This window comes from Pocillopora verrucosa, chromosome 1, assembly GCF_036669915.1.
Source record: "Pocillopora verrucosa isolate sample1 chromosome 1, ASM3666991v2, whole genome shotgun sequence".
NCBI lineage: Eukaryota > Metazoa > Cnidaria > Anthozoa > Scleractinia > Pocilloporidae > Pocillopora > Pocillopora verrucosa.
The window spans coordinates 28,771,346-28,791,491 of NC_089312.1; the positions used below are offsets into that span (position 1 = coordinate 28,771,346).

The window sequence follows — 20,146 nt, forward strand, 5'->3', positions numbered from 1 at the left end:
AAATGTCCGCCCCATTGTTTATCACTTTTAGTTCATTTCCCTGGATTTACATGTTTCGTGCCGTCGAAAGCAACTCCCCACTCATCCTTGCTCCGATCACCCTTATTTCGGCAACCGATCTCTGACTCGTGGGATTTTGGAAAAGGGCTATTTTCGTAATGAATTCTTAATCCGCCAAACGCAAAGTTAAGGTGGATAAACTCTTTAAAGAGCGAAATCGAATCACTCCAGGGAACCAAACATTACTTCGGTAGATTGCGTAACTTTGACACCCTCAAAAATGGCCGCCCCACCCATCTTTTGTCCTTTGTTTCTTTTCGGATTTCAGAGCTAATCTTTCCAGCGTGGGAAAATGAAATTGCTTGAACGAATTCAATTCAAGAGTCGCCCATACGCATCCTGTAACACTCTTCGAATCTGCTTCAACGGCAGCGAAATGACAACTTGCTTGACACACGATCAAATAAATGATAGAAGAAAGATGCCAATTTTGAGCGAAGAAATGTTTCTTGAAGGTGGGCAGTTATTTAAGAAAAATTACCAAAGCCGAAATTTGCACTCACGTGCGCGAGTTCGACTCCGAACTTTCGGGGTTTGTTTACTTCAAAAGTCACGTGACACTCACGTGAAATTACACGTGAAATCTAAAGCCCAAAAGAGGAACTGGGTCCTTCGCATTCATTTTTGTGCCCGGATACCATGAAGAGCGGAAGATTAATTTAAATATAACAATCTAGTAGGATAAAGATATCTGTGAAAGCTCAAAAGGTGAATTGAAGAAATAACGTAAAACTACTAATGACGTAAATGTCAAAGTTACGCAATCTACCAATGAAAGCAATGTTTGGTTCCCAGGAGTAATTCTATTTGGCTCTTTAAAGACTTCATCCACCCTAACTTTGCGATCAGTTCACGCGTCCAGTGAAGGAGTTAACTACTGCAGTTAAGCCTCACCAGATACAAGTCTTTTAGCTAGCAAGCTATTCATTCTCAGCATGGTATTTTCAAAGCAGGTAAGTGAATTCCTAGATCTAAGCAACGAATAAAATTTAATCTACTTAAGAAATAAAGTGGAGAAATTTCGATGCAGTCTGCCGTTTCATACTCGAAACTTAAGAGAGGATGTCAGCATCCATCGAACAAATTTGAAATATTGTGGCAAGTCGCCCAAAATTCGTTTTCTCTCCAACTTTCATATTTTGTTGACAATATGTTCTAATAATAGTGGTGTAGTTTTATTGCGAAAATATATTTTCGTTTTCGAGAAATGACTTTTTTCGTTCGACCGCTCAAATATGCAAATTTTCACCGTGAATATTACCCGAGTTGTGTGACCTCATGTAACGAATGTACTAGACCTACGGTATTTCTGTGAACATAATCCTTTGTTTTATCATCTAAATTTAATCCCCTGTAGTTATTGAAGCTGCCAAGGAAATATTTATTTTTTGATGAATATTTTTGTCCGACATACTTTTCCCATGTCGAAAAGTAGCATCAAAACAAAGACAGTTTTGACAATGACCGATACGACATAATCTACTGAGCTTCAAGCTTTTTAAAGACTAAAGGATGGTTATAAGGTTACTGTAAAAATTTCCTTGTGTATTTGCGTTGTTCTATCTTGAGACGAAGTCAAAGTCCGGCAAAATTCACTGGATAGCGACTATGAAATGTACATGGTGCGCCCACTTGTCGCCACCGTTAATTGACATAAATCAATACAACTTGTAAAAAAATCTAACATAACACTCTTACCTTGTTTATTTATGATTTTATTAGCCACTTCTTTTATTATATTACGTCTGGGTATTACTTTTTGACCGGAGCTCAGGTTTTGCGTTGTTTTCCCCTCTCTCATTTATATCATAAGCTAGTCACGCAATAGTTGATACCGACACAAGTGAATATTTACCATTTATAAAGATTTTTGTTTACGTTGAATTGAAAATATTAAAATATGTGCTTTCTTCACTAATCGTTGTTTCAGCGGCAGCGAAGCAGTTAAAAGCGGGTTGTTGCTTCAACGCTACTGAAATTTTTAGTATTCAGACAGGCGAGCAAAGCGTGATACTCTGGGAATAAAAACTTTTAGGGGCCTTTTACATGATATCCGAATGAGTTTTGTAAAAGAACGAGTTCATACCGGTTGCCACATAATAACCAGCGTAAAATTTATTCGAAATGAGTCATTTCTGAGTGAGTTTATTGGGGTTTTTATTACAGAACGAAAGACTCATTCTGGAGGCCTTTTCTACCTGTACAATGTAAACGCGGCACGGCTCTCATATTTGTATGAATCCTCTGTAGGAGCGAGGGAAGCATTGAAAAAGACAGAAAAGGACATAAAGACTTGTTTTTACTGGCTAATTGTTGCCACCCCAACACGTATAAGACTTAATTACCTTTTATAATTTTATAGCGATCGTTTTCGAAATTCCAGGCGCGCACCCCCGCCCTCTTATGTAAGGGGGTCCCCTGGGGGTGCTAATACGTGCAGCACACTTGACATTTAGCAAGGACAAATTCTGATGTGATTTTGGCGAAGAGAAACATTGTTTTGTCAGCGTCTAGTCGCTAGTGCGGAAGGGCCCTTTACCACCGTGTGCATAATTACGCGTCCCCCCATACGGCGGAAAGCCAACAAAGTGTTCAGGCATTACTACAGAAAACTCCGCCTCTGTCTGAATTTTTGGTAGCCTATTAACCAATTCCCAATAGAGACTTAACTCTGACGCCACGCGTAATTTTGCTCACGGTGGCAAGTAGCCTACTTACCGAAGCCAGATTGTATGAATTTTCCAGACATCTTGAGTACTATCTGTGATACACGCTTGCTAATTCCCCCTATCAGTTTTGGAATCGACTTAACCCTACCTTTACCATGGCCGGACATTTCTTATGGCACCCTACATCTGCCATTGGAACTACGATTCCACCCAACACCGAGATTTGGTCTATGAGTGGGGCAATTTGTAAAATCATCGATATCTTTTGGTGTCTCGAAGATGCCGGCACGCGACAAAACAAGATCAACTTCTTTTTCTGGATCTGCAAACTTGCAACTTCGCAAGTGACATGAAATGTCTTTTTAACAATCACGCAAGGGAAAGACTTGGTCTTCTCGATAACTAAACCCACCATAGGCGGCCCAAGCTCCAGCTGTGACATAATCATCTTGCGCAATAACAGTTATGGCGGAATTATAAGAGTGTTTGTATGGGCATATTTACGACCGCCCTCAGGAATAAACAAAATACGTCAAATTCTCAAAAAAAATACCTCGCCTTACTTCCACAGTGTATCATTTGTTATCTGACCGCTTACTTTGATGAAAAGAGCCCATTTAGCGAGTTGTTCATTTCGAGGTTTTCAACGTTTGAACACTCCATTTCCGAACGCCTGAGCCGAGAAGCGAAAAATCCAAGCTTAAAATGACCGGGCGATCACAAATCCAACGCAGAATCCAAGCAAATATACTGTAGTTTCATTTCAATTCACTAAAAACTCAATCTTCCCCGCGCAACCGACACTAAGCCGCAGTTTGCTTCAAAAATTTCCAGTTTAGAGGTTTCTAACAGCTCGCGGTCACATCAACCTTGACACAAGACCGTTGAAAACCAGCTTGGTAACCCTACCTCCTCCATCCCGTACGGGCCTGAAATTTTTTTCAGGTCCTACTTACAACTACTAGTTTCAGTAGTGTTCTTAGCTGCGAGGATCTTCTAATTTCATCTTTCCACCGCAGTGCAAATATGTGAATTTTCATATATCTAAAACCTACCTCCTTTTCAAACTGAGCCTCGCCGGGGACCGGGTAATATTCACGATGAAAATTTGCATATTAGAGCGGTCGAACGTAAAAAATTATTTCTCGAAAACTAAAATATATTTTTACAAAAAAACTACACCACAATTATTAGAACACATTGGGCTACAAAATATAAAAGTAGGAGGGAAAACAAATTTGGGTGACTTGCCGCTGTTTGTTTGATGCATGCTGACATTAGCTCTTAAGGTCTTTGATATTAAATTGATTTATTTGGAGATCTGAGTTTTTAAGTCATTTTCATGATGCAGGCCGAGAATTTTTAGTCTCTCTTTTCCGCAAACTGACCTGAATTTACTGAAAAGGTGAGCGAAACCATCCAGTGGTTCTTAGTAAAAAACAAAAAGACAACGAAGGGATGAATCAGCCAAACGTATTGTAGATGGTTAGGGCCGCAATGAAACGCATCGCCAGAAATCAAAGACATTTCGAGCCCGCTAACAATAGGGTCCTTTCGACATTCTCGGACGCGTGTTCCTGAGAACTAGAAACCAACATGTGAACGAGGCTTAGAGGACAAAATGGATGCCAGCTCTGGTGCGGGCATCTTCAGCACTAAACCAGTTCCTTGGTTAAAAGAATATTTAAAACAAAGAGGCATTCAAAGCTCGGGAAAGCGCAAGAATGAACTAGTAGAACTTTCTGTAAAAAGTGAGGAGATAAAAGTCCCGAAAATCTCAGAAGAAGAAGAGCCAGTCGATCCAGCAATTTCAATGAAAGAGCAACTGAAAACTAACAATGAAGGGTACTTGGCCAATTCGTTGAACAAAGAAAATCAGGCTTTTGGTAAATGGACCCACAATTTATTAAGGCTAATTACCTTATAGTAAGAGTAAATGAAAATACATACCCTCCTTTGCATGGGCAGTAGGCTGAATGCACACTTCCATCCTTCTTTAAAATAAAAAAACCCTTATATGTTGCTGACCCATCGTCAGCCTTGGACCTTTCAGTTGGCTTTACAGCAAACAGAAAATAACTGTAACTGCTTGCACTAGATTGTGGCGGATGGTAACAAAGGTCTTCTACGTGTCCATCGAAGTACAACTTGTATCCCAGAAGAGATTTGTAACTTTTTAGGCTTTCGGCGTTATACCCGGGATCCTTTCCCACTAGATAATTAAAAAGATCAGGAAATCTAAAGTCTGGTACTTCCGAAAAATTGTGGGTCCATTTACCAAAAGCCTGATTTTCTTTGTTCAACGAATTGGCCAAGTACCCTTCATTGTTAGTTTTCAGTTGCTCTTTCATTGAAATTGCTGGATCGACTGGCTCTTCTTCTTCTGAGATTTTCGGGACTTTTATCTCCTCACTTTTTACAGAAAGTTCTACTAGTTCATTCTTGCGCTTTCCCGAGCTTTGAATGCCTCTTTGTTTTAAATATTCTTTTAACCAAGGAACTAGTTTAGTGCTGAAGATGCCCGCATCAGAGCTGGCATCCATTTTGTCCTCTAAGCCTCGTTCACATGTTGGTTTCTAGTTCTCAGGAACACGCGTCCGAGAATGTCGAAAGGACCCTATTATCAGAGGTATATCGTATTACACTCCGGAACAATCGGAACAATAGAATATCAAGAGAATTCAATATGGCGGCAACCACGGCTCGATCTGCAAAGAAGCGTGTTTCGTACCATGACTTACACAATTTGAGCACTACAGATCTTCTATTTGATGAAAATCTGAAGATAAATTTTTGGGATTTTTCGAGGCAGAGCGATGACTTGATGTCAGTATTTTGATTTGCTTTTATTAAATTACTGAATTTGCATTTAACGCCTAGCATATTTTTATTCCGAAAAGGACCTGAGAACTAATTTATTTCCTAGCAAGAACATCAGCGTGGCTCGTGTTTGACCATTTCAGTCAGTTTTTAATATGGCGTCTCGTCACTTACTCAACATGGAAAATAAGGGATATTCTGCCGCATTGGGAAGTTTTTTGCTAGGAGGAAATGACGATTTTACAGGATATTTTGACGCCTCGAACTCAGTAGCAGTCAATAGACCTTTATACAGTTCCCAGCGCCGTATTGGAAATGTAACCGCGCACACGTGAGAACGAGGCTGGGGTTGACTCGCGTTGAATCTCTGTGAGAGCTTTTGGTGAAATTCGTACGTGAGCAGTAAAATTGTTCGATTTTTAAGGAAAATGGATGGTCCTAGCCGAAATCTCGATAAAGCTAATTTTTCTCCCAAAAAGAAAGGAAAACAGTGTGCCGCTTTTGGTTGTTCAAATACATTTTATGGCCCCAATGGTTTGCCTACGAGCTTTCACTTCTTCAAGTTTATGCTCGGAGGCATGTATTTTTGCTAAGTATTTATCGTTCTATACTTATCGTATTCTCTGTGAACTATGGATGAGGGTAACTATTGTTACAAAATAAGTAAAAATTTTCTATTAGGTACCTGAATTGTTTTAAGTTCAGTAGAGTTTTTTTTATTCTGGCAGCAAGTCAAGAAGTTCAGTGCTGCTCACCTGTTTACTACATGGCTTGCCTAAAACACTCCTAGCCGAGAAACTCTTGGAAAGTAATTGTTTTAAATAAAATAACCATGACACTGTAGCTTCAGAGTTTTCACTTATTATGACAGACCCAGAAAACTGACCCAAATTTGGTAGCAATTGTGACAAAAGCAGTTTTCAGTAGTTGTTGTTTTTGTTTTTTATGATAGGATAGTAATCCACTATAGATGCCACATGGAACTCTCAAAAAATATTTTGTGTGCTTTATGTATCAATCAATTTGATGCTTCAAATTGAAAAAAAGAAAAAGTGAGTTTCTCCAACTAAAAGAGTTCTTGAGACAAAGATGAACTATGACACTAAATTTTATTATTCACAAAATTGTCCTCATGATAAAAAGTTTGATAGAAGTCTCGCAAAAAATAATTTCTCATACATTTCGATGGTCTGAAAGATTCTCTTTCAAACAAATCTTATGGTAACTATGACAGGATAAAATAAATATCTTGATTTGCATATATTTCTCAATCTTTTAAGTATCTTCTTTACATCTCAAAATTATATCATAACATTGGTTAACACAATGCAGTAAGAACTAGTATAGCAAACCTTTGCGTCAGAAAACCTCTGAGTGCCAAGAATGGGAATATCAATTCACTGAATGTTTATCACTGACAGAAACTTAAATGTGTGTAAAGGACTAACATTGTTGAGATCAGTAGCTGAGAGGAAGATTTCTGTTCTCTTCCTTTAACCCTTAAATACCCAAGATCTGATTGTCAATTCTCCCTTTTAGTTGCTACACATATACTTGTAAATAAGTTAAGAGAATTTGATGTAAGATCAAGATAACTTTTGCCTGATAACTTTCAGTATTAACATTATCTGTTTGCTGGATAGTGTTTGGAGAAGTTACATGAATCAGTCACTTCTGTGAGTTTTTAAATTGTCTAATATTTTGGTCTGATTCTTTCAATGGTGTCTTGCCACCTAATAAATTACCATGAGTCACGAACTGAAATGGTTTCGATGTATCACGAGCATAAGTTGGCCTGGGCCAGATGGGTATGAAAATATTATGACATCTGTCAGTAACAGTTTTCCTCGTCGGTTGATAGAAACAAGGGTTATAATAAAGTGGTTCTACAGGCTCTATTGTATAGTTTCCCATAAGATAAAATGTACAAATGGCAAACTAAAAGACATCTTGGTGAACAAAATGGGAACAACTTTAACTGAAGAATATGATACAACAAAAAGTACCACATCAACAACAGCAGCAATAACAAATCTCCTCTACCTAGAGGGCTGCAGCCTTTGCCTCGCTTTCTAAGCCATACTGAACAGCTTCTGTGGTACTTCCTGTAATGCGTTCCTCTCAACACGATGTGGCGATATTCTCGTGAAACAACGGGGTAATCGTAAAGCTGACTGAAATTCAGCTCGGGTAAATTACGGAGATTGCTCGCCATCCAAGGGCTGAAATCCTTACCATAGTTACTTCGTATCTGAAGTCGCTCTGGTTTTGTTCTAGATCCTGGACATCTGTTAGAAGTTCTCGGTTTTCTCCACTACTCGATGAAAGGACGTGTCACATCAGCAAAGCATAAACTTTCAACACTAAGTCGGCTCTAATTCAGTCCGTCGATTTTAAATCATATTTAAAATCTCCCTGAGATCTCTTGCTTCGAGTTTCTGGATGTCGTCTGACGACGAAATTTTCATATTGTTGTGTTAAAGAACTATTTTGAAGGGAGAAATCGCATTGAAAAGTGCATTAGATCGTGAAATGTCAGCAAATCAGCTGTTTGAAAGAACCGCCGGGTCAACCCCAGCCTCGTTAACGTGTGTGCGTGGTTACTGATCCAATATGGCGTCGGGAACTGTAAAAAAGTCTATTCGATCGAGAGCAGTTGACTTCATTGATGTACTTTCCTATAATAGGCGAGTTTTTGGGATGGAGAACGACGGATTTTGAAGAACTGTATAGCGACTTAGGTCAATGAACAATGACAAAAAAACTGGCTCGGGAATTAAGTTGTTTTTATTTATTGAGTCCCTTTGAGGTTTGATGAATAGCAGAATCAGTACTGAATATACGATCGAGAGCAGACGGAGCCATGAGTTCCTGATTGTTATATTTTAGAAATTTTACAAATTTCCATACAGTTTCCTAAATTATTTGGACGCCATTATGGACGAAATGCGCAAGCGCGGCCGCCATCTTGTCCGATATTTCTGCCAATGGATAAAAGGAAATTCAGACTTAAGCAACTTCAAAAGTTACATGCACAAAAATCCTTGCATAAAAAACGACTTTCTCACAAAAACGTTTTTTTCGAAAAATGATGTGACCTTGTGCCAACATTCAAGTAAGAGCTTTAAAAGAGAACCATAATAAGGCGACTGCCCACGTAGCCACTGGGTTGCGCAAAGAGTAAAACGATCTTAAAGGAAAATGTTTTTCGTCTTGTCACGAGCGTGGGACAAAAAAAAAGATTCCCGTAAGGAATCGAACCTCAGACCTTCGGATTCCGCAGTACACCATGGAATGGATCAGACACGCACAAACTATACATGATTAGTCTTAGGTTGTAGCATTTAACATGTCTCCATCTACTAAGTGAGAATAACAATAGCGGCAGAGGGAATCAACTGATTAAGAACAGCTCATCGGTTCTCTTTTTAAGTCTCAAATAGCAAAAGTGAAATAAACATAATAGAAAGCACGTCATTTCGTTGGGCACGACTTGGTAGTGACTAAAAATTCGTATTATTTGGCTATCGTTAGATGGCTTTCCATGAACCAATTCTTAATTCTTTAAGCATCTAATACACCCTTGAGTCCACCCTTGATGATAGCCTTGTTTAATTTTTATTGCGTTTTGTTTTTCCTTGATCCAGATTATCCCAGATGACGTGAAAATGGAATATGAAATGAAGGGCTGGGTCAATGGCTATGAGTTTACCATTGAAGGTGAAGGTAACGGAAAACCTTACGAGTAAGTATCTGTTAAACAGATCAGCATAGATTTACATACTACAAAAATAATCATTTGTTTAGCGCAGCTAAAAAAACTAAACTAAAAGTAAATTCAGACAGAAATTCCTAAAACAAATGTTGAAAGACATCTGATAAGGCGAATGTTGAGGGAAATTGTCAGTTCTCGCCTCTCAACTTAGAATTATGGGTCAATTGTATGTGTTGATGTTTCCAACTATTTTTTACTTATTTTAGGGGGAAACAGACGGCCAATTTTAAAGTCATCACAGGGGCACCACTTCCATTCTCCTTTGACCTACTGTCCCCAGCGTTGCAATATGGAAATAGATGCTTCACTAAGTATCCTGAGGGCATGCCCGACTATTTCAAACAAGCATTTCCTGCTGGAATGTCGTATGAAAGGACATTTACATTTGAGGATGGAGGAGTTGCTACAGCCAGTGGACACATTAGGTATGTGATAAATTACAAATGCGGTTAACCCTGTTCAACCTTTTTATCGCTATTTTCTATTTGCATATGAATCTTTTACTTATACTGTACTGTTGGGAAAGATTTGAGAGTAGTCAGCTAGAAACATATATAGATATGATAAAAGTCGCATTAAGAGCCATTGGAAACTAAGAGTCCATCGTTTCATCAGGCTGAATTGTTCGTGAATGGCTGCAGCTTTTAAAGCCATTTCCTCTTAACTTTTGAAAAGTGAAAGATAGTTTATGAGCAGTTTTTCCGTTATAAGTAACAAACGCCTTAGAGTTTGCCTTGTTTTAAGATTTATTATCACGAAATGGATGCTTTGCTTCTTTGCACCTGACAGTCTCGTAGGCAACTGCTTCAAGCACAAGTCTATTTTTCATGGGGTAAACTTTCCTGCAGACGGACCTGTCATGAAAAAGGAGACAACTGGCTGGGACCCGTCCTTTGAGAAAATGACTGTCTGTAATGGCTCTCTGAAGGGTGACGTCACTATGTTCCTCCTACTCAAAAATGGAGGCTATCACAGATGCCACTTCAATACAACTTACAAGTAAGGTCTATTGTAGTTGGAACACCTTCGAGACGTTATATTGGCATTTTCTCGATAATTTTCTGGGCTCCCTTCCACAGAGCACATCGACAAACATAGCCATTTAGAAAGACATTTCAGCGCTTTCATGTTAAGTGAACTCTCTAGGTTGTGGGTGAGATTATTATACAGAAGTATAAAACTAACACCACTGTAGCAGTATTGGTACATTTATTAAGCTGGATGGAAAACACAGCTCTCAACCAAGCTGAGCTAAGCCTAACTAATTACGTGGAAAATAGTCAACAACTGACGGTATTCACCAAGTCTAGTGATTTTTTATTTCCTTCCTCTCTTAAGAATCCACCAACACTCAGCAATTGAAGAAGTCCATCGCTCAAATTTGAAACATAATGAAACTCTTAAGGAAATTGACCAAATTTTCCCTTACTTTGCATTTTACAGAACAAAGGAGCCGGTCTCATTACCACCCAACCATTGTGTGGAACATCGTATTGTGAGAACTGACCTTGACAGGGAGGGCAACCTTGTCAAGCTTGAGGAAGATGCTGCGGCACATGTTAACCCCTTGCAAGATCATGGAAACGTGCTAAAAATCAGAGTTCCTGAAAATACTTTAAAAGTATTGTAACGCGAGTGAGAACAGAAGGATAATAAAGCACCAGTGAAATGATCCGCATCGGAGTGTTAATTTGTAGCAACCTTGCATTCATAGCTAGACGTAACTCTGAAAAAATAGTATTATACGAGTTATGGAGGAATATTCTGATAGTCCTAAAAACCCATTGTGTAATCTGAAACTCCCTAACCCCCCTACCCCCCACTCCCGCCTCTTCAATAGAAAGTTACTGGATGACTGTTGTCACTTTAGCTTGATTTCGACTGTTTGTCTTTCAATGCGCTTCCCCGGAAAGAGTACTAGGTCGTATAACATATTATGATATGATTATTTATCAATATTGAACTAAGTATGAGCTCAAAGAACGAACCAAATGTTCTTCCGTTTATTACTCCCACTCAGTCAATAGGAAACAAGATTCCAGTCGATTGACTTTAGCTTCTTTCTCTTTTTCCAATAATCATTTGGAGCTGAAAAGACAAGTACCTTAACAGGTTGTCAAGGTTTCTGACAAAACCATACCCAATTCAGGATCACAGTGGTCAATTATAGACCAAAACAGCTCAAAGACCACACTCTTTTAGATGATAAAGCTTCTAAAGAGGAAAGTACCCTACACCACTACCTCCCCCCCCATTCCTCAACCCCACTTCCGCCTCCTACACAGAATGACACTAGATTATTCCTGACCGTATTCATGTCATGTTGTCATGCTTGATCTCGACTGTTTGTCTCTCAATGCGCCTCCTCGGACAGAGTATAAGGTCGTACTACTTATTGCAATTTTATTCTGTATCAAAATTGAACCAAGTATAAGCTAAAAAAAACGAACCAAATGTTTTCCCGTTCATTATTCCCACTCAGTCAATAAGAAAATAAGATTCTTCTCGGATAATTTTTGCTAATTTCTCTTTTTCCGATAATCATTTGGAGTTGAAAAGACAAATACCTTAACAGGCTGTTTTTTTAAGAAACCATACTTGATTTAGGATCACAGTGGTCAATTTCAGACCAAAACAGCTCAGAAACCACACTCGTCTAGGTAGCAAAGCTTCTAAAGGGGGAGAGTACATTTTTGCTAACGCATACATAGGGCCAATTTGCAAGGGCGGCCCTCTCATCTATTGAAGTGATGTTTTAGGCGAGCAAGGCAGAATTAAAGAACTAAAATGACTGTAAATTGATCATCCTAACAAATCCTGCTTTGTTCACAATTAAACCCTAATCTATAGCCGTATTTGTTTTTCTTTCTTATTTTTTCTCTGGCCAAAGGGAAGTTCTAGCATTTTTAACGGAGCTCTCAGAGCGTAGCCCCATAATTATACAAAATAGTAGTAACCCATCAAGCCGAAAAAAATTAGATGTACGACCGTTCGACCGTACGACCGTACAAGGTGCTACTTTTAACATGCGTGGTCAACTGTACCGCGGACACGCCAACGCCACGGCTTTATTTTGTAGTTCAGTCGTCAGTGCACTGGGCTCCCAGTCGGACGACCCGGGTTCTAGTCCTGGCTGGGGCAAGGCGCTGTGCCCTTGAGACGTGCGGGGAAAAAAATGCCAGCTCCGCTTTTAGGCCTGGCTAAATCTATATATTATCGTTTCCTTTGCTGGCTCTAGTGTTCTTCGATTATTATCGCAAATTTGTCCAAATTTACTTGCAGGGGGGGCAAGACTATCAATCCAACTACCACATATAAGTTGGTTTTATTATCTGATAATGTAAATTGGCCACCGTGAAGATTTTCTAGAGCTGAGGTTTCGAGCGTTAGCCCTTTTCACAGAAATGGTCATAAGCCGTGTATTTTGAATAATCAGGTTTAGTCCGACTGCCATGTAATAATGTACTTACTAACCTCTCTTGCGCGAGCTGTCCTGGGGAATGTACATTAAGATATAAGACTGAATTTCCAAACAATCGAAATTCCAAATGATTTTTATTTAGTCATCGGAGTTACTCCATAAGCAAATGACTGAGGAAATGATTGGAGAAAATCCGAACATTGGGTAACCAAGGTGCTTTAATTTACAAGATGATCGATATGTGTTTACCCACGTACCGAGGCAAAACTTCGTCATCGAATACGTCAGTCAAATATACTACATATAGAGCTGAGGTTTCGAGCGTTAGCCCTTTGCTAACGCTCGAAACTTCAGCTTAAGGAGATACTATACTACATATGAAATCATCCATACCGCGTGGTTCTTTAAATTTTTACGTGATTCATCTGGACACTCTAAGGCAACTTTTAGGGTTAACGATCTTCACTTGATCAATTATCATTATGTTACAAACTGTACTGCATCAGTCGCTAAACATAACACATCCAAAAACGTCTATTTAACCACGACGGTTACTTTCTCGTTACTCGTTTGGAATGTCTAGGAAACGATCTTTTAACTTGATTCAAGATCTCACTTGTTTTCGAGAGTTCCAGTTTCAAGAGTTCTTTGTTTTCAAACATGTATTTTTTTTCTGATTACATTTTGCTTTGGAGTTGATCATAATGTAAACTAATCACAGCCACTCGTGCAATGAAAGAATGAAGTCAATTATTCATCCCATCTAATTGTTTGAGCAGCTCCAAAATGCCCACCTCATTCGTCTTTTCTTGTTTTGTTTCTTTTCGAATCAGAGCTAGTCTTGCCAGCCTTAGAAAACGAAATCAGGTTAACGAATTAAAGGCGTAAAGATGAATTTCACGTGAGCCTAACTCATAATGTGTCCACTTTTTCGACAAAGAAGGTGTAGCCTCAAATATTTACTTTAAGACTCTCCTAAACAATTTTAAGAAAATGGATATTCTCCAAATTGACGCATCAACATTGCATCACAAATATCTTTATCCTAATACATCGTTATATTTAAACGAATCTTCCCTTTTTCACGGTATCGGGCACAAAAATGAATGTGAAAGACGTAGATAACGTAAATTTACAAATGAAGTAAAAAAAATCACGTGAATCAATCAAGTTAATATTTTGATAACACTAGTAGTCACAAGCAGCTCTTCTATCACGCTTCTAAAAGTTATTTACTTAGCTACTGTAATGGGAAAAATCATATGATATTGTTACGTGAGACCCTAAAATTTATCACACAGTCGATGTTAATAGGGTACCTTGAAAATAATTCAACTGTTACTCTAATTTGAATATAAAACCTGGTTTAAGACCTTTTTAATAATCATGATCATTGAATTCATGGAATTCAAAAGAAATCGAGATAACAAGACGTAGAAACGGGTGTGTATCCACTGCTGCAAGAAAACCTCTTAAGACTTTGACTCAAGTCAATTCTCTCTCACTCGGAAAGCGGCTCTGTCCATTAAAAAGATTGGTTTCGTGAGGAACATAATAGTAAGGGTCATAGTTCAGCGGACTGTAACTGAGAGAGCTAAGCAGCCTAGTCATCTTTTGTTTGCTGTTTCTATTCGGATCAAGAGCTAATCCTGCCAGTATAATAAAATGTAATAAGTCGTACCAAATTAAAGCAGAGAAGCAATGTAAAACTGTTCAACGCTTGAGCTTGACACGCGATAACTTAAAGTGTCCACTTTTTTTCCAAAAGTAGCAAACTTCCCAAATATCTATTTGGAAAGTAGTCTCTTAAGCCTTGAGAATCTGGACTTTCTCCAAATCGACCCGCAAACAATGGTGTACGAACATCTTTATCCTGATTGGTTGTGATATTGAAACGAATATTCCGGTTTTAATCGTATCAAACACAACTTGAATGCTAAGCGCCACTAATAATTGCGAATGACGAAGATTTTTGTTTCCTTTTGGCTGAATCCTTGAGGGATTTTAGTGACACACGAGTACAAACGCTCAATATTTCTTCCTTTTTTGCGTGTTCATAGTCATCAGTAGTTAAGTTTTCAAACAACGTTGGACTGTATTTTTCTCTTAATTATCTTAATTCGACTTTAATGAAATTTTCCGAGATGGCTTTTTGTCATGCCAAGCCTGATTCTGTTTAGATATTTCCAATAAACTGTCATTGAATGCTCATTCGTGCAATAAAATAGTTCAGTAAATTATTTATCCTTCAAATTGTTTGCGTGGCTCAGAAATCGGCGTCTCACTCATCTTTTGTCCTTTTGTTTCTTTCCGGATCAGAGCTAATCTTTCCAGCTTGAGAAAATTGAATTGAGGGATCGAATTCAAAGCAGCGAAGATGCAGTTCACGTGAGCCTAACACGCTATAAGATAATAAGATGTACGCACACCTACTTGGAAAACTTGAAAGTTGTAGCCTCATATATTTAATTCAAGAGTCACTGGACAAAATCTGGACATTCTCCGAATTAACCCGCCAACGATGCATCCCAAATATCTTTATCCTTCTAGATTGTTATATTTAAACGAATCTTCCGCTTTTCATGGTATCGGGCTCAAACATCAATATCAACGATGCAAATGAATAAATAACGTAAAGGTGCAATTGACGTAAATGACAAAGTTACGTAGTCTACCAAAGTAATGTTTTGTTCTCTTGTATGATTCGATTTGGCCATTTAAAGAGTTCATCCACCGTAACTTTGCAATCAGTTCACGCGTTCAGTGAAGGAGTCAACTACTGCAGTTAAGCCTCACCAGATACAAGTCTTTTAGCTAGCAAGCTATTCATTCTCAACATGGTACTTTCAAAGCAGGTATGTGAATTTCCAGATATAAGAAACGAATTAAATTCAATCTACTTAAGAAATAAACAGGGGAAATTTCAATACAGCCTGCCGTTTCATACTCAAAAGTTAACCTCAACCGAAGCAAAAGGTTGGCGGGGTACATAGTGCTCTCACTTAGTCAAGAATAATGATTGATGGTCCAAAAGTTTCGCTGACTTGTAATTCCATTTATCAATTGACAGCAGTTGGTACCTTCAAATGATTTGGTTCATGTTACTTGTTTTCTACTTACTGAAATACGATCCCTGATTTCTCTAACGTCTTTAAGATCAAATTGATGTATATATTTCGAGATCTGAGTAATTAAATCATTTTTGTCAGTCAGGTCGAGAAATCAGTTTAATCTCTTCTCTGCAAAATGAACAGAATTTACTGAAAGGGTGAGCGAAACCATCAAGTGGTTCTAAGCCACAAAGTAAAAGACTACGACGGAATCAATGACTCAAAGATATTGCAGATGGTCAGGGCTGCACTAAGAAGATAAAAGAAAATTTATTTGTCAGAAAATGTTTTTCGACAAATGATGTGACCTTGTGCCAACATTCAATTAAGAGCTTCAAATGGGAACCGTAATAGGGCGACTTCTTTTTGTTTCAGAGAGTCTCAATGCTGGCCCGTTACTGCTTAAAATTGTTTGACGGCTCAAGATTTTGTTACGAGAATCAATAGCCAATTTCTGAGTTCCCACGTGTCGGAGATGTGTTGCCGAAATAAAGGTGATAGAGCCTTGAAGGCTAAGTACGGAGTCGCTTTCGTCGGAAAGGACAAATGTAAATCCAGGGTAGTAAATTAAAATGGATAAACAACACCGAGCGGAAGATTACTCTAAACTTAAGGGGGATGAGTCAAAACTATTAGCGAGAGAGGTGTATTCATGATCAGCAAAGGAGAGCGAAAACCAGAACTGCTCGATTAATCTTACACAGCTGCAGTAATGAAAGAGAGAAAACTAGCCGATTCTACTGAAGATCACAAAAAGATATTAATTTTGACCTCGCTTGGACGTACAATATCTTAAAAATTCTACTCGTTCGGCGTCCGCGTGCAGCCTTGCCTCTGGTGTTTTGATGTCATCATTTATTCGTCTTCGTTCCTGATTCGTAGCGAGCACTCTTTGATGTCTTTGCTCGGTTTGTAAATGGTTGGAAATGCGCATACGAGAACTTTGCCTCCACCGTTCCAAATTGCTTTGGACGAGTCCGGAAAAAAGATGTGTGCTACATATCCATAAGTTGTTGTACTTCCCGGTCTCCGCTTCCTTAGCAGGTACTAAGTTTTTTGAGAGTAAAGTACGACAAAATTTGGTCGATTCTCACTCCCACTGATTTCGGCACCAGATCGCTAACACATGAGAGCTCGGACATGTGATATTATATTGGTATGAGGCCACTCAGTTATTTTGCCGCTGCAGTGAATTACTCCTTAAATGAGCGGTTCACCGGACCATAAAATATGACCTCCGATTGGTAAAAAGCGGTCCGGAAACCAACTGATGCTCTCATATGCTTATCAACTGCTCACCTGTCCTTTGTTTGTGCTGTTTACTTCGTCTTTTTCCGAAGCCTTTGCCGGAATTGATGAGTGTGTAGATTACAAAAGTTCTCATTCGAAGAAAGAAAACACGGTACGCCAATTAATGGATCAGACGCGCAGCGCGAGCGTAAAGAGAACTTTATAATTGGTCTTGGGTTGTAGCATTAGTATCATTTAACAATTCTCCATCTACTAACTGAAAATAACAATAGCGGCAGAGGGAATCAACCACAGGTGGCCCAAGCTCCAGCAGTGAGATGATCATCTTACGAAATGACAGTCCTGGCGAAATTATAAGAGTTTTTATGGGAATATTTACGGCCGCTCTTTGGAAAATAACAATAGCAGCAGCGGGAATTAACTGATCAATAACAGCTCATCGTTTCTCTTTTGAGTCTTAAGTAGCAGAAGTGAAATAAAACATAATAGAAAGCACGTCTTCTCGTTGAACACTACACACAAGTTACTAGAAATTCATACTTTTCGGCTTTTGTTGGCCTTTCCATATTACATCTTTACACTTGTTCGGGCTCTGAGCATGAACCAATTCATAATTCTGTAAGCATCTTAAAATACACCTTTGAGTCCACCCTTCGAAATAGGCTTGTTCTATTTCCATTGCGTTTTGTCTTTCCTTGATCCAGATTATCCCAGATGACATGAAAATGGAATATGAAATGAAGGGCTGGGTCAATGGCCATGAGTTTACCATTGAAGGTGAAGGCAACGGAAAACCTTACGAGTAAGTATCTGTTAAACAGATCAGCATAGATTTACACACTACAAAAATAGTTATTTATTTACCACAGCTAAAAATATTAAACTAAAAGTGAAGTCAGACTGAAATTCCTAAAACAAATATTGAAAGACATTTGATGGAGGGTAAGTGGAAATGGTCCACTCAATAAACAAAGAAGTTTCCAAGATCCTCAATAAGATACAAATTAGACTGGGAAACTGAAGAAATGAGAGTTATAATGAGCTTACATCCATCACAAGATGGCTGATGACTCAAACTGGATTCGCATCCTTGAAATGGGCCATGATGCGGCAAAGGTCATGTGAAAGATAACTAAATTCATGTATTCAAAATTCCACCTAAGATCCATAATAATGCGAATAATGCGAAGGTTAGATGCAAATTCTCGGTACTCGTCAAATTTCGTTTCTTTAGAATTATGGGTCAATTGTATTTATTGAAGTTTCCAACTATTTTTTTTTACTTATTTTAGGGGGAAACAGACGGCCAATTTTAAAGTCATCACAGGGGAACCACTTCCATTCTCCTTTGACATACTGTCGTCAGCGTTTCAATATGGAAATAGATGCTTCACTAAGTATCCTGAGGGCATGGACGACTATTTCAAACAAGCATTTCCTGCTGGAATGTCGTATGAAAGGACATTTACATTTGAGGATGGAGGAGTTGCTACAGCCAGTGGACACATTAGGTATGTGATGAATTACAAATGCGGTTAACCCTGTTCAACCTTTTTATCGCTATTTTCTATTTGTATATAAATCTTTTACTTGTACTGTATTTTTGGGAAAGATTTGAGAGAAGTAAGCTAGAACATATATAGATATGATAACAGTCGTATTAGGAGCCATTGGAAACTAAGAGTCCATCGTTTCATCAGGCTGAATTGTTCGTGAGTGGCTGCAGCCTTTAAAGCCATTTGGTCTTAATTTTTGAAAAGTGAAAGGTGGATTAAAGGAATATTTTAAAGATGTAGTTTATGAGCAGTTTTTCCGTTATAAGTGACAAACGCCTTCTTAGAGTATGCCTCGTTTTAAGATTTATTATCACGACATGGATTATATGCTTTGCTTCTTTGCACCTCACAGCCTCGTAGGTAACTGCTTCAAGCACAAGTCTATTTTTCATGGCGTAAACTTTCCCGCAGACGGACCTGTCATGAAAAAGGAGACAACTGGCTGGGACCCGTCCTTTGAGAAAATGACTGTCTGTAATGGCTCTCTGAGGGGAGACGTCACTATGTTCCTCCTACTCAAAAATGGAGGCTATCACAGATGCCACTTCAATACAACTTACAAGTAAGGTTTTTTGTTGTTAGAACACCTCCGAGATGTTACGTTAATTGGCATTCTCTCAATAATTTTCTGGGCTTTCTTTCACAGAGTACATGGACAGACATAGCCATTTAGAAGGACATTTCATCGCTTTCATGTTCAGTGAACTCTCTAGGATGTGAGCGAGATCATTATACAGAAGTTTAAAAATAACACCACTTTAGTAACATGGTACATTGATTAAGCTGGATGGAAAACATAGCTCTTAGCTAAACTGAACTAAGCCCAACTAATCCCCATTAAATTTATTCTTGGTTAGAAGACGACACTGTAAACTCTGACCCAGATAACATTTGTGTCTTAAGTTGTGGAATCAAAATTTTTTATCCTGAGAGGAAAACTGTTGTAAATAGTAGTTAACTTCAACTGGTAAATATTTTTTTAAAGTCAAAATCTTTATAACCTTTCTCCTACCTGGAAGATAGTCAACAACTCACGGTATTCTCCAAGTCTAGTGATTTTTTATCCCATTCCTCTCTTAACAATCAACAAACACTCAACAGTTGAAGAAGTCCATCGCTCAAATTTGAGAACATAATGTAATTCTTAAAGAAACTAACCAAATTTTTCCCATGCTTTGCATTTTACAGAACAAAGGAGCCGGTCTCATTACCACCCAACCATTGTGTGGAACATCGTATTGTGAGAACTGACCTTGACAAGGAGGGCAACCTTGTTCAGCTTGAGGAAGATGCTGCTGCACATGTTAACCCATTTTAAGATCATGGAAACGTGCCAAAAGTCAGGTTTTTTTTTTACAATACTTTAAAAACATTGTAATGCGAGTGAGAACAGAAGGATAATAAAGCACCAGTGAAATAATCCGTATCGGAGTGTTAATTTGTAGCAACCTTGCATTTATGGCTAAAAGTAACTCTGAAAAAAT

At 38.5% G+C, this 20,146-nt stretch overlaps 2 protein-coding genes across 3 annotated transcripts; both read left to right on the top strand.

Moving 5' to 3' along the window:
- Positions 1 to 715: 715 nt before the first annotated feature.
- On the top strand, positions 716 to 10,996 carry LOC131780940 (GFP-like fluorescent chromoprotein amFP486). Of its 2 annotated transcripts, XM_066167586.1 has the most exons (6): positions 720 to 768; positions 882 to 1,013; positions 9,197 to 9,294; positions 9,531 to 9,749; positions 10,114 to 10,323; positions 10,768 to 10,996. In XM_066167586.1, exons 2-6 carry the CDS (start codon positions 996 to 998, stop codon positions 10,952 to 10,954), a joined length of 732 nt encoding a protein of 243 aa, XP_066023683.1. In that variant the 5' UTR covers positions 720 to 768; positions 882 to 995; the 3' UTR covers positions 10,955 to 10,996. The 2 variants fall into 2 exon arrangements, with proteins under 2 accessions (XP_058953550.1, XP_066023683.1); XM_059097567.2 differs by having other exon boundaries at positions 716 to 1,013.
- A 4,496-nt stretch (positions 10,997 to 15,492) lies between these two features.
- Positions 15,493 to 20,044, top strand: LOC131780941 (GFP-like fluorescent chromoprotein amFP486). Its single transcript, XM_059097568.2, has 5 exons — positions 15,493 to 15,600; positions 17,811 to 17,908; positions 18,399 to 18,617; positions 19,015 to 19,224; positions 19,851 to 20,044. The coding sequence occupies exons 1-5, from the start codon at positions 15,583 to 15,585 to the stop codon at positions 19,978 to 19,980; spliced, it is 675 nt and encodes a 224-aa protein (XP_058953551.1). The 5' UTR covers positions 15,493 to 15,582; the 3' UTR covers positions 19,981 to 20,044.
- Positions 20,045 to 20,146: the final 102 nt, after the last annotated feature.